This window comes from Berghia stephanieae, chromosome 2, assembly GCF_034508935.2.
Source record: "Berghia stephanieae isolate SIO BIC M18660-M18661 chromosome 2, UCSD_Bste_1.3, whole genome shotgun sequence".
In the NCBI taxonomy this organism is placed as follows: Eukaryota; Metazoa; Mollusca; class Gastropoda; order Nudibranchia; family Aeolidiidae; genus Berghia; species Berghia stephanieae.
Window position 1 is genome coordinate 27988385 of NC_088361.1, and position 15036 is coordinate 28003420.

Below are 15036 nucleotides of genomic sequence, written 5' to 3' on the forward strand. Positions count from 1 at the left end.
TACGGCGCTGCAACACATTTAGGTCATATCAGCGCCTGTAAAAAGGAAGAAAATGGGATAGTCAAAAGTTCTAGTATTACAATTAAAGCACCCAAGAAAAATTAAGATAAAAGGGAATTAATTCAAATAAGGAACAGGTGTAGATTCCAAAAGCACACCATCAGTGTACTTAGAAGTTACCTAAATGTCTCATTATGTTACAAGCCCAGGTCCCCACTAAGACTAAGAGGAACACTCAATTTTTTACAAATATATAGGATCAAAACAAAACATAATACAGTGCATAACAGAGAGATTTTGATTTACAAGACAAAAAATATCGTGTCCCAACTCTACTATCGATACATTTGACTGTTTCCTTCCCAGCCAGGACAAAACCAAGTAATCCCATTCCATGACAAAGACAGAAAGCTTGTTGGAAAACAGATATAGGGGGATAGAAGATATGGTATCTGGCCAGGACAAAACCAAATAATCTCATTCCAATATTTGTTTTATGTTTTTAAGGGTTTTAGGGCGCTTGCAATACTTTAAGGTCATATCAGCGCCAGTAAAAAGGAAGAAAATGGGATAGTAAAAAGTTATAGAATTACAATTAAAGCACCCACGAAAAGGTAAGACAAAGGGGAATTGGTTTAAATAGGAAACATGTAGATTCCAAGAGCACACTATCAAAGTTTGAGATCACATTAAAGTCTCATCCAGACACAAGCACAGGTCCCCACTAAGAGGAATACACTCAAATGTTTTACAAATCATATATAATATAAAGAAACATAATGCAGTACATAACAAAGAGATGATTTTCTTGGAAAAAAATATCATCTCCCAAAACTCGAACTAAACATTTGACTGTTTCCCTCCCAGCCAGGGTTTCCGGCCAGGGCCTGGACAAAACCAAGTAATCTCATTCCAAGACAACGATAGAAAGCATGTTGGAAAACAGATATAGGTGCGTAGAAGACACAATTAGTACCTCCCTGCCCACTATGGGAGGTAAGGAACCCCACCCAGACAGATCTAAGTAATCTTATTCCAAGACAAAGAAATCAATTGGAAAAACAGATTCAGGAGGACACAGGAAGTACATCCCTACCCATTATTGGAGGTCGGGAACCCCACCCAGACCATCTCAGCTAAGAATCCCTGCCAGGAAAAGGGAAAAGAAAAACCAAGCAACATCAATCTAGAACAAAGGCAAGAACAACGTGGAAAGGGAAAACAGAAGATAGATCAATATTGACCTCTCCACCTTTCTCGGAAGGTCAGGAGACCCCACCCATTAAGTGACATTTCAAAGCACTCTCTTACTCCTGTATTTTAAGGTTTACAGGAATAATACAATATACATTTTTGGATAACTAAGATGCATATTATATACATGCACGTCCAAAAGTATAAATGGAACAAAATAATTTATCAGTAAAAGCACAAACAGAACCGTTATTTCAAAGTTTTTAATAAAATTTGCGTGGCAATTATTTTTTAAAAAGAGACAGAGAAACTAAAAAGCCCGGTACTAAAAGTACCTAAGTCACATTTTCATGATATTTCAGCTAATCAGTGATATATACCTTATATGTACATTACTTCACTCGCCAATTATTTTCATGACAAATATAATCTACGTCCTCTGTCTCAATTGTACAATTTCATTTTTTGTATAATCTCTATCGCCGAATCCGAGTTGTAACCTCCATTGTGACTTAATTACTTTTAGTACTTGGCTCTTCAATTTAGAAAGATCCATGACTAAAATAAATTTAATAAAATACACTGTAACAGATTGCTGCCAACTCAAGTGAAAAAGTACATGACGATAAAAAAAGAAAAAGTGATAAAATCAATATAAAATAATATGTTTAGCTTAATGTATACAAAATTTGAATCTGACTTATATCATTTATTCCACGGCCCTCTCCCCTTTCACCTTATACAGTAAATACTCATCCTGATACACATGGTTGATCAACACAAGAGACCTCTTATAAAATAAAAACTTGTTAAAATTAAAAAACACAGGAGACTGAACAAAAAAAACACTATTGTTTATAAATAGTTAAGTAATTTTGAGCTAAAAGGATCAGTAATACCAACTTATCATGTGCATATGTGGTTATAATAGGAGCATAGTTGCAACAAAAAGAAATGTCCACATGAGATTTTTTAAGAAAATATACGCCTTTGTAAATCATGGTTTAGGCCTGAGTAAAACTAAAGTACCCAGAGTTGGAAGCCAACCATCTGAAATACCGGTACGATTCTCTTCAACAGCATTAAACCAAATGAATTAACTTTTTAAAACTACTTAACACAGAGACGCCCAACTTTAAATTTGGCTCACAGGAATTTCCGACACCACTCGGAGGAATTTCAATGCAGAAAGAGGAATTTCTGCAAACAAGTATGGTATTTGGCATTGTGTTTACATATTGTATAGTTCTAAATAGATAACTGATTAGAACTATATTATGTAAACACAATGCCAAATAAAATCCCAAAGTTATTTCAAATGTAAAGCTCCAAAACCTAATGGTAGTGATTGAAGAACTGGTGGTAGAGAGGGTGATGTGGTGTTGGTGGTTGTAGTAGTAGTGGAAGTGATAATGATGTGGTGGTGGTGGTTGTAATTATAGTAGTAGTGGTAGTGATGATGATATGGTGGTTGTGGTTGTAATTGTAGTAGTAGTGGTAGTAATGGTTGTAGTAGTAGTGTTAGTGATAATGATTTGGTGTTTGTTTTTAAGGGTTTTACGGCGCTTGCAACACATTAAGGTCATATCAGCGCCAGTAAAAAGGAAGAAATGGGATAGTAAAAAGTTCTAGAATTACAATTAAAGCACAAAAGAAACGGTGAGACAAAGAGGAATTGGTTCAAATAGGGAACAGATGTAGATTCCAAGAGCACACCGTCAAAGTACTTAGTTTGAGATCACCTCAAAGTCTCATCCAGACACAAACACAGGTCCCAACTAAGAGGAATACACTCAAATGTTTACAAATCATATAATATAATATGTAAACTAAACATAATACAATGCATAACAGAGAGATGATTTACAAGGAAAAAAATATCATCTCCCAAGACTATAACTATACATTCGACTGTTACCCTCCCAGCCAAGGAACTCCGGCAAGGGTCAGGACAAAACCAAGTAATCTCATTCCAAGACAATGACAGGAAACAATTGGAAAACGGGTATGGGGGGATAGAAGACACAGCATGTACCTCCCTGCCCACTATGGGAGGTCAGGATCCCCACCCAGAATGATTTGGTGTTGGTGGTTGTAGTAGTAGTGGTAGTGATGATGTGGTGGTGGTGGTTGTGGTAGTAGAGGTAGTGATGATGTGGTGGTGGTGGTTGAGGTAGTAGAGGTAGTGATGATGATGGGGTATTGGTGGTTGCTGTAGTAGTGGTAGTGGTGATAGTGATGATGATGTGGTGGAAGTGGTTGTAATAGTAGTGGTAATGATGGTTGTAGTAGTACTGTCATCTGCATTGTTTGCCAAATTGGGACCTAAAATTTGCCAAAAAAACCCCCAAAATTTGCCAAAAAGACAAAAATTTGCCGAGGAGAACTAAGCGTTTCAGTAAAAATCAACACGCTATACAGAAAAATATATATATAAAAGACAATTTATTACATTTAAGGAGGCTACATTTATTAATTTACACAATGTAAAGTGATTTATGGGCCCAAACTTTCTGACAATCACACACACACAAACGTTCACTTTTAGTCAGACTCATCAAAGGCCTAGTTTTCTTTTACTACTCAAAAAAAGAGGCATCGATAAACTTTTTTCCCCAAAATTTGCCACGCAATTTGCCAATTTTCCAAAATTTGCCACGATTTGCCAATTTGGGGAAATTTGCCAAAATTTGCGGATCGCCCTGATATTTGCGACCGCAAAAAATGCAGATGACAGGTAGTAGTGATAGTGATGATGATGATCCTTGGAACAATTTGACCTCATGGGAATTTGACGGAGGTTGCCTGTAACCCGGAATTTTTTGCTCAGACCAGATTTTTTTCCAGTGAAACCGGAGTTTTGGCATCACTGCTTAAACCATTATTTTTCGAGTCCAAAATCAGCTAGGAATAAACAAAATTACTGTATTATCCATAGGAGACGCACTTAGCGTTTTAAAAAAATATTGCCTTAAAAAACTTAACTCAAAAGGGTAGGATTATTTGTTACAGACGCATAGAAGAAATGATCTCTCTGAAGTGAAGCGAGATGATCTTGTTCCTCTGTCCCCTCCATCTTTTGTTCTTGTTAAAAACAAAAGGAAATGAGCACTGCATAATTGGCATCTATGGTGTGCACTAACTAAATGGAACAAGGTGATGCACCAACATTTCATTGACATACATTTCATACTCTACTATGAATATATCAACAGATGACACTAATGCAGTGTCACCAGATAAGTCGTGTTACAGTTAATGCTTATAGGGTTGAGTTCAAGAAGGGGGGAGGGGGATGCGCTTATTAGGGATAATACTAAAACAAACAAAAACAAAAATAATTAATTTAAATGCATAATTGATTATAAAGGTTTTGCATGCTTGCATCACATTTAGGTCATTTTAGCACTAGTAAAAAGGAAGAAAATGGGATTGTCAAAATATTCTAGATTTACAATAAAAAGCATAAAAGAAAATGTACGAAAGGGGAATGGTTAAAATAGAGAACAGATGTAGATTCAGAGAGAACATTATCAATGTACTTTGTTTTGATTTTAAGGGTTTTACGGCGCTTGCAACACATTTAGGTTATATCAGCGCCAGTAAAAAAGAAGAAAATGGGAAAGTAAAAAGTTCTAGAATTACAATTAAAGCATCCAAGAAAAAGTAAGACAAAGGGGAACTGGGAACAAATAGGGGTCAGATGTAGATTCCAAGAGCATACCATCAATGTACCTAGTTTGAAATCACCAATAAGTCTCATCTGGACACAAGCACGGTCCCCACTAAGTGGAATACGCTCAAATGCTTACATTATAAATTCAAAATAACAAATATAATAATTCATGACAGAGAGATGATTTACAAGGAAAAAAATATCATCTCCCAAAACAATAACTATGCATTTGACTGTTTCCCTCCCAGCCAGGGCCAGGACAAAAACCAAGTAACCTCATTCCAAGACAAAGACAGACAGCAAGCTGGAAAACATATAGGGGAATAGAATACACAGCAAGTGCCTCCCTGCAAACTACAGAAGGAGAAAAGACCCCCCCCCCCCCCCCCAAAAAAAAAAAAAACAAAAAAAAAAACAACAAAAAAAAACAAGGTGAAATCCGTATGGACATGATCGTGGTCTTCTGACCTCCCATAATGGACAGAGAGGTCACTTGCTGTGTCTTCTATCCCACATACAGTGATGTCAACTTAAGATAAACTGTGTTAAGATAAACTCTTGAGGTTGGGAATGAGACAGTCAAAAACATAGCATCTTTATTTGAGAGATGATTCGTTTCCCCCATGTAAATCACCTTTCTGTCATGTATTATTAGAGCTATTAGTTTTGAATAATTTGTAGTTTGTAAACATTTGAGTGTATCTTTTATAGAAGGTAATGCTAAACATGGCAGATCTATGTGGATCAAACTTCTGTTCCCTTTGTGAACTGGTTCCCTTCGTCTTGCTTATTCTTTGGTGCTTTTAACTTCAAAAATAATATTATAGTACTATATCTACAACTATTTCTCTTCCTTGTTACTGGGGCTGAAATGAAGTAATACCATTAATGTTGAAAACACTGTGAAAGAAATCAAGTCAATGGCAATTATAGTGTTGCTTCAAGTCAACACCAACATCATTTGAAACTGTTGATTGTGTGGACGCAAAAGGCATGGCATAAACATGCTTAAATCTATTCACCAATAAAACAATAATCAAGAATATCAATATTGCATCAATAAAGGTAACATTTAAAATAGTTTCAATCAAGAATAAAAATTTATCTTTGGCTAAAAGGAATTTCTACAACAGAGAATATACAGCAAAAACAACAAAGAGCATATCAGATCTGTCAGACTTGACTTAAAAATTTTGAATCTGGGAGTCAAAAGCTTACATATTCAACATACCTGTCTTCCTCAATTAAAATAATATATAGTAGGGAAAGTGCCAAACATTTTTTTCATATACTCAGCACAGGGCCTATTTTTAAAATTTCAATTTATAAATTCTGTATTAGTATTACATAAGACTGTTTGTCAAGATTATATATATATATATAAAATTATTATAAAATTATTAGTACAATCATTATTATAAAATAAGTATAAAATAGAAAATGAACCCATATCTCCAATAGAATGAAGAATGAAAGATGTTATTACATGCTTGTAAAACTTATGCTCAGTTTGAGACCCAAACCATAAAAAAGCAAATTTAGAAAATTGAAAAAGTACATAAATATTTTTCATGCAGATTTATTACAAACAAATGACTACACGTTAATGGGGGGTTTTAAGAAATGATACATGGTTTTTATACGACGAAATACGAGCAAGGGTTAAAATGACAACTTTAGATATATGAGATCAAGGCGAAGTGATGCTAAATAAAAATTATTTTTTTATTTACTCTATTATTCTCATTTGAACAGAATTTACAGATTTGAACTATAAGTTAAGATTACAGTCCACAATAGCTCATCCATTTCAGATTATGAACGAAGAGAGGATAATTATTGATTTTTTTTTTTACAAGATAACAATGCAATAAAATATGATTCAATGGTAAAAAGTTAGCAAAACCTATGCTGTGCCAATTATTGTGCTTGATATGTAACTGATATTTACATTGTTATAAGCAATGGGGAAGATTTTAATCAAATAAACATACAAATATTGCATTTATACAATAATAACCAAATTACTGAATCTATTTTATAAAAGAAAATCATATCACATAAGTTTTCGAACTTGACCAAAGATTTAAAAGATTACCATGAAATATGTATCTAAAATCTAAGGCAGAAAAGAATAACAAGAGGTAATGTTTACACTGATATACAGCCAGAACAATCATATCAACATCACTACAACATTAGCACCATGTCTATTATTGGAACAACTAAAAAATGAAGAGAAATTCGAACTTTAAAAAAAAACAAACGTCAATTAGGATTATTTGGGGGCCTTAAAAGGCTGATTTTGAAGGCAATGCTTGTACAAAGTCCTCGGATATTATCTTTGTCGATGGCCTCATAGAACATCATTGCTTGAAAATCTCACATTTTCACCGTCATTTGTCCTCATCACTAGATATTATCACCCGAGGCAAATCAGTTGTTGTCCTATATAGATGTTTAAAATGTCAATAATATAAGCATCTCTTGGTCAAACCTGCATCTATATCGTGTTACACTTTAGAAGAAAAAACAAACCAAAAAACAGAAAAACAACCCAGTATTCTGGTGCAATGTTGATATTGATATTGATATATCTCTGCTGTTCTGTATAAACAATATTCCTCCATCTTCTGTTTTGTCTTGGGCAGAATAGAGTCTGTAGCAGTTACTGAAAATAGCAACCAGATCACAGTTGACAAAATCCACTGGGAGAATCTATCAGTTTCCATCTTCCTATGTGATGAATGTGGCCCTGAAAAGCAGACAGAGATCATGCATAAAGGAAAAGGAAAAGAAAACTAAAAATCCATTAAACAGATGATGACCAGAACAAAAAACACAATTTTAAAAATTATAAAAATTTAAGGATAAGACTTTCTTTCTTTTATTTCATAAGGTTAAAAAAAATATCAAAAGATACACTCTTAAGCAACAATTTCTGTCAACAAATATAAATAGCAGATGTTAAAAAAAATAGTGAGAAAATTATTTAGCAGCTTTTCAATAGCTAAACCAAGCTATTTTCATTGTCTTTTTTAACTCTCTTATTTTAATGCTCTGAAGAATGTACACTTAATAACATAATTATAATGAATTTGAGATAAACTTTTATCATGCAGTTCACATAATTTTACAAGTAAAATGGATATATAAGATGGACTGAAAGATTAATAAACTACAATTGAATATGCAATGATAAGGCAGGTCACCCATACCAGAGTTATAAAACTGATATAACAATGGTTGTAATCCATTAGATATATGTAGTTATAGTTGCAGTCCTATCGCATGCTGAGGTGAGAGCAGTTTTATTTACAATCCTGTTTCTTTTCAGTGTGATCTTATGAATTGGGAATGGATTTGAAGACATATAATAATTATCCAACATTTGTATAGCATTTACCCTGAAAGGATAGTTTGGGCAGAATATGTAAAGTGGTAGGACAGCAACTATACAGCACAAAAATCACTATTTTTTAAAATAAGCAAAATTTTACTCACTGATTTTCCAGCTAAACATTCTGTACAGCCTTGTGATTTCACAAGAGATTTTTGAATTGATGATGATTCTGTAACAAGAGATGGTTCAATGGCGTTAGGTTGTCTAATTGTGGCATTGGAATGACAGGTAGAAATCAAAGAATTCATTGATTTGGTATTGGCATCGATGTTAGTTCTTGCATCCTCCATAAACATATCATCTTTAGTTGAAAATGTCAATGGATTGGTGTCATTTTGACCCACAGAGAGATGATAGCCATCTCCATGAGATAACAGGCCAGGGTTTATATTAATGTTGTCAATCTGTAAATAAAGAAATCAAATAAACTTTTTAGTACATTATTTTAATTTCAACATGATAGAAACCTGTCAATTGAAGTTTTGGTGACTAAAAATCCAAACCACATCAAATACACTGCAGTCTGCTTAAGATAAACTCCTGGGGCTCCAGTAAAAAGGTTTATCTTATCCAAAACTCAAGGTGAACAATCCTTCAGTGGCACAAACATGTGTTTACTCTATCTGTTACCCCCCCCCCCCCCCACCCTTTAATAAATACCCAGAAAGACTATATCTTCCTGTTCACTATTTTTCTTGGTAAAATTAAGTGTGACTTTTTTTCCCATTATTATTTGACGTTATTCATCTTTCACAATGTAACAGGCATACAATGATCTAAACACTCAGAAAGGCAAAGTGAAAATGAAAGAAAAAAATAAATTAAAAAAAAATTGAGTAGAGACGTTATCATTGCTAGTCCCCTAGTCTAGGTCAATTGTGCGACGAGTGCCAGTCTTGATTGATGAGCTCTTAAAACTAGCTTTGTGAGGGTTAAACGGAGATTTCAGTGAATCTTTGCACAACCGCACAATACACACTCGAATAATATAGCCCATGTTGATTCTTAATTGTGGCAAGTGAATGTATTGTGTGATGAGGAGATTAAAGGATGGGAGGAGGTGAGGAATGAGGGGAGAGAGGGGGAGAGGTGATTGAAAGATAGACTTTCATTATACTCCCTGTCTTTCCCAGTTGTACAAATCCAGATTGATGAGTTTATCTTATCCAGATTAACTCAACAATGGAGTTTATCTTAAACGTTTTAAATAAGTAATGATTTGGGACCAGCTTCAAAGTTTATCTTAATACAGCTTATCTTAAGAGGACTCCAGTGTAATAATAATAATAACATTAATGATGAATGAATATGGCTGCACTGTCTCTATGAACGCTTGCCGTGACAATGTGTGTGTTACTTTGAGTGTGTCAGTCTGTTCGTGGTACCTAGTTAGTACTTCATTTCCATAAAATATGTCAAGTGCAAGTGCTCTTAGCTTTTGAAGGCCATCATGTGTGTGAAGGTGCAGAGGCAATTGGATGTTTCTTTGTGTCGTTGAAATCAGTTCTTCAATTGTTGTTTCTAAATATATTTGATATTTTTTTAGATCTAGATTCAATGTTGTTGGAAGTGAAGTTGGTGTACGCCCTTTGTATTTGGCTCCTTATTTGAAGTAATTATCCATCAGGGTTTGTGCTGGAATATTTTCATCTCATCAGAGCACATCCCATGTTTCCATCTTTGCTGCTTTATTCGCTTACTGACTGGTTGTACTCTGCATCTGCATATACATCCGCATTACTGATTTTGTCTGGCCAATGTACCCCAATAACTCATCTCAACTGTTTGCGATGAAGGGAGTCCAAGGTGTCCAAATTCTTTTTTGTAAGACCACACGTATCACAGTTGTACATAAGGATTGGCAGCACTAGCGCTTTGTAAAGGCGTATTCTTTTATTTTCATTAATGATGTTGGTCCTGTTCCAAACGTTGTGTAGTTCTCTGAATGCAGTTTCAGTTTGAGCTAGCATTTTTCTCAGTTTCATGTCTTCATTCTCATTAATCAAGTTTCCGAGTTTTCTTACACTTTTCCATTCCATTTGTTTCTTGTTAACCACTGTAATTTCTGTTTTGGATTCATTGACCTTTAGATTCCAATGTCGCAGAGTATTTGATATTATTAATATGTGCTGCTTCGCCAGGTCTGCTGTATCAAATATGATATCAACATTGTCAGCGTAGATCAGTTCATGAGTAAGGGTTTGAGGAATCGGGAGTTTTTGTCTTAATGCTTTTGGTGCTGCTTCAAAATATACGGTAAAAGGATTGGGCTGTCTCTTTGGGGAGATCCCAGTAATGTTAATAGTGATACTGTTTCTGCACCAGTTGTAAACATAAGTGTTGTTTGCCAGCAGTGATCTTATTAGTCGGATATGATCTTTTTTGAAAAATGAGTTTAGTAGCTTCAAAAGCTTTGTTCTGCAGATTGTATCAGAGCTCATATCAATGCCCAAATAGTGAACTCTTCTTTGTATTTTTCAGTACTGGCTTTCAACCACCCATGAGCCCATAATGTCACTGGTACTCCTATTCTCCTTTCTTTTCTGAATCCGCTCTGTGTCGGTGACAGATATTGCTCCACCTTTGATCTTCTTCTGTTGAGTGTTATTGCGCTGAGGAGTTTTCTAAGTGTTGAGAGAAGAACAATTGATCATAGGTTTTCTTATGGTCCTTTTTTTTTTGTTTGGTTTATTCAACAGACTTAGTTTACTGGAGCTGAGATCAAGATGTGTTTTATGTTCGAAATCCATTAAATATATTAGCAATGGCCACTAGTTATGGTTCAGTTATACATTTTAGCTCCTCTGCTTTGATGGTGTCAATTTCTGGGGCCTGATGATTCTTAAGTTGGTAAATAGCTGCACTAACACCAAAGTCGGTTATTGGTTCTTCCAGTCTTGATTCTGGGTATTCAAATGGTTCTATCTGTTGGTCCCCTTTGTACTTATTCTTGAAGTTTTTAACTCTTTCAACTATTTGTTTGTCATTACAGATTACTTTACCCTCATCATCAGATATTATTAGACAACTTTTTTGTTTCTGTTTAATGTTTTTAACAGCTTTGAATATTTTCATGCTGTATGGGGCTTTTTCTATTACCATTGCCATCTTGTCGATTTTGCTTTTATAATTGACAATAGATTGTGCTTTGATTTTATGCATCACTTGATTTCTCTGTGTTTTCCAGTCTTATTTTAGTTTTTCATTGTGGCAACTGTTAATATTGAGTCTAAGTTGCTTTTGCTCTTCCGAAGTTGGAGGATTGGACAGAAGCTCCTTTTGAAATTCGTTGTCTTTCGAAGAGTTTCGTCTCTGACCGAAATGATAGTGTTGATCAACTTGTATGGCAGAGTTTGTTTCTGTATTTATATGTATAAGCTCAAGTTTGTCATTTTGTTTTTGGATGCATTACGTATATATCTTCATCTTTTCGACTAGTAAAATCTGTTCCTGGTTTTGATCTGGGTTTGAAAAATCTTATTTTACTTGACTCTTGATTGGAAGGTCATTATTAATTTTTTAAAATTCTATCGAATTTCTTACTTTTTATTTTTAACTTCCTTTATTTCTTAAAGCTTTTTTATTGATTTGTTTTTATATAAATATATATTATTATTATTATCGTTCTTCTTCTTCTTTTATTTTCTTTCAATAATTTGTCATTAATTATCATTTTAATCAGCATCCTTTTACCCTGTTTTATCATTATAATTCTATTTAAATTTTATATTCCTTACTACTATTATTATTATTATTTTTACACTATAATTAATCTCAGGCAAATAAACAACATTTTTGTTACAATAGTAAACTTATAAAATTCAAGTCAAATGCAATCAGGGCGAACATTTCTGAGCGATATCCAGCACATAACAAAATAACACTAGATATCGCACTCAGCGACGTCTAAAGCCTGCCGTGCCATAAATAAAATTTTATCCTTTAATGAACAAAAGTTTTGAAGAAGAACAAATTTTGAAAGGTGAAAGATGCCAGTTTGGCTTTCTAAGACAAAAAATCTACTGATTAATTTTATTACTAGTCTATGTTCCATTCTTCTTCAAGTCCTACCATAACTTTGTATTTGTTTTCATAACTGTACATTTTCCTGCTCCTTTAAATTTATTTTATGTTTGATAAACCCTTCTCACAAGATCCAAATGGTTGCATTTAAACTTACTATTTATGATCCAAATTTTTTTAACATGAATGAATCAAACAACCCGACATGAAAGAATACTCGTTATACATATATTTATATGTACGCAAACAGGAGAAACCCTACAAACTTTGTCCTCTATTTACTACAATATTTTGATGTTGGACTATACATATCTATATCCATTTTGGATTTTTAAACATTATTAAATATCTATAATTCATCATTGAAGAAAAATATTGTTTTCAAAGATGGTCTAGAGTTGCTGTGTTGTTCATTGTTTTCTTTCTTGTTGTATATATAAATATATATATATATATATATATATATATATATATATATATATATATATATATATATATATATATATATATATATATATATATATATATATATATATATATATATATATATATATATAAGAGAGAGAGAGAGAGAGAGAGAGAGAAATATACTCTATTTTGAATATGCTGGCATAAATACCAACTCATACTCATACAACATACATAATATAAAATTATTATTATTGTTTTATTATTATTATTATTATTATTATTATTATTATTATTATTATTATTATTATTATTACTTCTATTATTATTATTATTAATAGAGCTAGTATCTACCACTACAACCACAGACACACATACACACAACACACAATGAGAACACAATACAATGAGTCACTACATAACAACACTAATCACCGCCCCATAATTGATACAGCGGAAGAAACGTCTTATAAACAAACAATGCAAAACTCTCGAATGAAAAACCTTTCTACGGACCCACAATTGACACAGCGGAAGTGATGATGTATAATATAAATAAACAAATAAAAAACTCCCGAATGAAAGACCATTCTTAGGACAAATGCCAACTGAGGAAATGAAAGTCATCGAAACATTCGTTTTGGCTTAAATTACGTGAGTGAATTTATTCATTTTTATATTAATTCTTATATTTATATATATATATATATATATATATATATATATATATATATATAATATATATATATATATATATATATATTTATTTATATATATATGAGGGAGGAAGAGAGGGGAGTATGAGAAAGAAATAAAGAAAGTAAGAAAGAAAGGGAGAGAGAGAGAGAGAGAGAGAGAGAGAGAGAGAGAGAGAGAGAGAGGCAGAGAGTGGGAGAGAGAGAGGGGCAGAGAGAGAGAGAGAAAGCAGAGAGTGGGAGAGAGAGAGGGGCAGAGAGTGGGAGAGAGAGAGAAAGGCAGAGAGTAGGAGAGAGAGAGAGAGGCAGAGAGTGGGGAGAGAGAGAGAGAGGCAGAGAGTGGGAGAGAGAGAGGGGCAGAGAGAGAGAGAGAAAGCAGAGAGTGGGAGAGAGAGAGGGGCAGAGAGTGGGAGAGAGAGAGAAAGGCAGAGAGTAGGAGAGAGAGAGAGGCAGAGAGTGGGGGGAGAGAGAGAGAGGCAGAGAGTGGGGAGAGAGAGAGAGAGAGAGGCAGAGAGTGGGAGAGAGAGAGAAAGGCAGAGAGAGGGATAGATAGATAGATAGACAGACAGACAGATAGATAGATAGATAGATAGATAGATAGATAGAGAGAGAGAGAGAGAGAGAGAGAGAGAGAGAGAGAGAGAGAGAGAGAGAGAGAGGGAGAAGGGCGCATCAGCTCAGTTGATTTAATAGCGACTGTTGGTATGAACCGTCCCACACTTTCCGACATTTTGTCTCGCTCTATTAGTCACACGCCAAGTAACGTTGAGAACTATGACTATCTAGTATGACTTACCGTTCTGTTACGGTAGACTTCTGTGACCGTGCCGTACACGGCCGTATTTATTATACTTAAACGGAGTGACTATTTCTCACGGACGTTTTGTTTGAAGAATTAAGAGAGAATGAAAATGAAAGAGACAGACGGAGATCGAGAGAGAGAGAGAGAGATCTCAAGAGAGAGAGATAGTAAGAAGAGAAGAGAGAGAGAGAGTGTGTGTGTGTGTGTGTGAGAGAGAGAGAGAGGGAGAGGAAGAGAGAGAGAGATAGATAGAGAGAGGGAGAGAGAGAGAGGGAGAGAGAGAGGGAGAGAGAGAGAGAGAGAGAGAGAGAGAGAGAGAGAGAGAGAGAGAGAGAGAGAGAGAGAGAGAGAGAGAGAGAGAGAATTACCTGTGGTTTGCTCTCCAGTTCATACGATGGCCGTTTGAAATTATTGTAAGGATGGTTCAAATATAAAGCATCCATCTCTCCGTCTGGATATTTTCTTTTCAATGCCAATCTATCAGTGAAGTCCATGCGTCCGAGTGGTCATTTAATTTAAAAGCAAACGGTGGACTTGCCCTAAGTGACCTAAGTCTAAGCTTTGCTTTCACTTTACGCTACCGCAACAACAAAACATTTGAACCAAGGGAGGCAAACAGGAGCTCCGAAAAAAGGAAACTGTGTATTCCGTACATCAGTGTACTAAATACAAAACTGTGTTTTCCGTACACCTGTGTACTGGAACACAGCTGTGTATTCCCTACACCGGAAGAGATTATAAGGGCTAAGACAGAGGTGGCCATCTGTTTTAGCACAGCGTAACTGTAACTGAGATGAGTTAGGGGCTCGAGTTCCTTTCTAGGCATAATATTTTC

At 34.6% G+C, this 15036-nt stretch overlaps 1 protein-coding gene across 1 annotated transcript; it reads right to left on the minus strand.

Annotated features, from left to right (window-relative positions):
* Nucleotides 1-6478: 6478 nt before the first annotated feature.
* LOC144964626 (uncharacterized) lies at nucleotides 6479-14808 on the minus strand. Its single transcript, XM_078899114.1, has 3 exons — nucleotides 14570-14808; nucleotides 8375-8677; nucleotides 6479-7625 (listed from the first exon to the last, which is right to left on the minus strand). The coding sequence occupies exons 1-3, from the start codon at nucleotides 14693-14695 to the stop codon at nucleotides 7560-7562; spliced, it is 495 nt and encodes a 164-aa protein (XP_078755240.1). The 5' UTR covers nucleotides 14696-14808; the 3' UTR covers nucleotides 6479-7559.
* Between the last annotated feature and the right edge of the window lie 228 nt (nucleotides 14809-15036).

Bases quoted from the DNA above. Each gene is read 5' to 3' on its own strand.
- LOC144964626 (XM_078899114.1), bottom strand. From the start codon at position 14,695: ATGGACTTCACTGATAGATTGGCATTGAAAAGAAAATATCCAGACGGA. The intron at 8,678-14,569 runs GTAATTCTCTCT...CTTTATTTACAG, and splicing joins AACTGGAGAGCAAACCACAG to ATTGACAACATTAATATAAA. The intron at 7,626-8,374 runs GTGAGTAAAATT...TCTGCTTTTCAG, and splicing joins AATGTTTAGCTGGAAAATCA to GGCCACATTCATCACATAGG.